Raw genomic sequence first — 1,436 nt, forward strand, 5'->3', positions numbered from 1 at the left:
ATTTGACACTCATAACCGAGTTCGCCAGAAAGATGAATGGGCAATTCTTGTATGCAGAATGGAAAGTGCGGAATTTTCATATGCAGGCGATACTCGCAACACCAATGCCTCTCGGAAAAAGCCAACCAAGTATCGCGAAATATGCATTAATCTAATATGAAGCTTTTATTCAACCCATATTATCTAGCTAATATCTTTTCTTCTTTACAGCGCTTTTCGTATTCCGTCTTTGCCATCTTTGACCCTACTTGGTTATAATTCATCTAAAACGTGCGTGGGTAATGAATACACCTAAAATAATAAAAACTTCAAGAAATCTTTCGGAATTATGCTATTGTTGTGCACGACTTGTGGTAATATATTAATGGTTGAACAGGATACAGCAGGGCACCGATTTTCAGGCAATACCTGCCCATATATATGTAGTATTAAACGAAAAATTTCAACTCGAACATTTCCACGATTGAAGGAAGTTGATCATATCATGGGTGGTGCAGCCGCATTGGAAAATGTAGATTCCACCCAAGCTGAATGTCCTGCGTGCTCTCACAAAAAATCTTATTTAATGCAAATGCAGACCCGGTCTGCGGATGAGCCGATGACCACATCTTATAAGTGTTGCAATAAAATTTGTGGCCATAACTGGAGGGATTACTCCTGTTATGCGCCTTTTCAAAATTAAGTCATATGCGCTTTGTTGCAAAGTTCAAAAAACGCTTTTGGATGCCTATTGGCATCCATGGTACCTACTCCTTCTTTCGACATACTACACTAAAATGCTTCCAGCTTCACGGGGAAAGGTCTTCGACGTGCTAGACTCCAGGGCTTTAAATGTTGCTCGCCGCTATTTATTAAACGGAGATTATCGCATTGCCTACGGGTACTGTGTATGGTCTAGCTCGTATTGCGAATAACGAGGAGGCCATAAAACGACTATATGAAATAAGGACGTAATTGTTTTAAACCAGTTGCGATTTGTGTAAAAAATTTAGAAGCCTTTCGTCTCTATGGAAAGTCGGACCATTTAAATGATTCCGTCTTGCCTCGGACTACTGGAACTCTCACAATATCTTGCGGAACAATTCAAAAGCAGAAGTGCTCAGAGTTTAAACATTCAACAACGCGCGGGATATCGAACAAACAACATATTTCGCGTACTGCGACAAAAGGCTCGTTGTCGTTACCATATAATAGCTGGTAGCGATTTTAAAGCATTGTGGTGTACGTGGCAGTCTACAATTTGTTTACACAGCAGCTAGAATACCTACGTGTAAGTGCACGTACTTAATTCGCTTAGGAATCTACTCGCAATGTGTAGTATACTCGTGTATCTCAACCACTCAACTCGCCGTTCGAGACAGGAAGTACTAGAACTACTATTAAATGGTCTTAAAGATTGGAGTACTGTGGCTAGTTCAGCGTCGACCACCAGTGCC

General features: G+C 40.8%; 1 protein-coding gene across 1 annotated transcript; it reads left to right on the forward strand.

The window, feature by feature from the left end:
* Window positions 1–328: 328 nt before the first annotated feature.
* Window positions 329–1,133, forward strand: LOC118750245 (DNA-directed RNA polymerase III subunit RPC10-like). The gene has a single exon (XM_036484969.1). It carries the CDS (start codon window positions 329–331, stop codon window positions 680–682), a length of 354 nt encoding a protein of 117 aa, XP_036340862.1. The 3' UTR covers window positions 683–1,133.
* Window positions 1,134–1,436: the final 303 nt, after the last annotated feature.

This window comes from Rhagoletis pomonella, unplaced genomic scaffold, assembly GCF_013731165.1.
Source record: "Rhagoletis pomonella isolate Grant_MI unplaced genomic scaffold, Rhpom_1.0 Rhpom_scaffold_00179, whole genome shotgun sequence".
NCBI lineage: Eukaryota > Metazoa > Arthropoda > Insecta > Diptera > Tephritidae > Rhagoletis > Rhagoletis pomonella.

Excerpts from the sequence above, each read along its gene's own strand:
- LOC118750245 (XM_036484969.1), top strand. The coding sequence starts at position 329 with ATGCTATTGTTGTGCACGACTTGTGGTAATATATTAATGGTTGAACAG.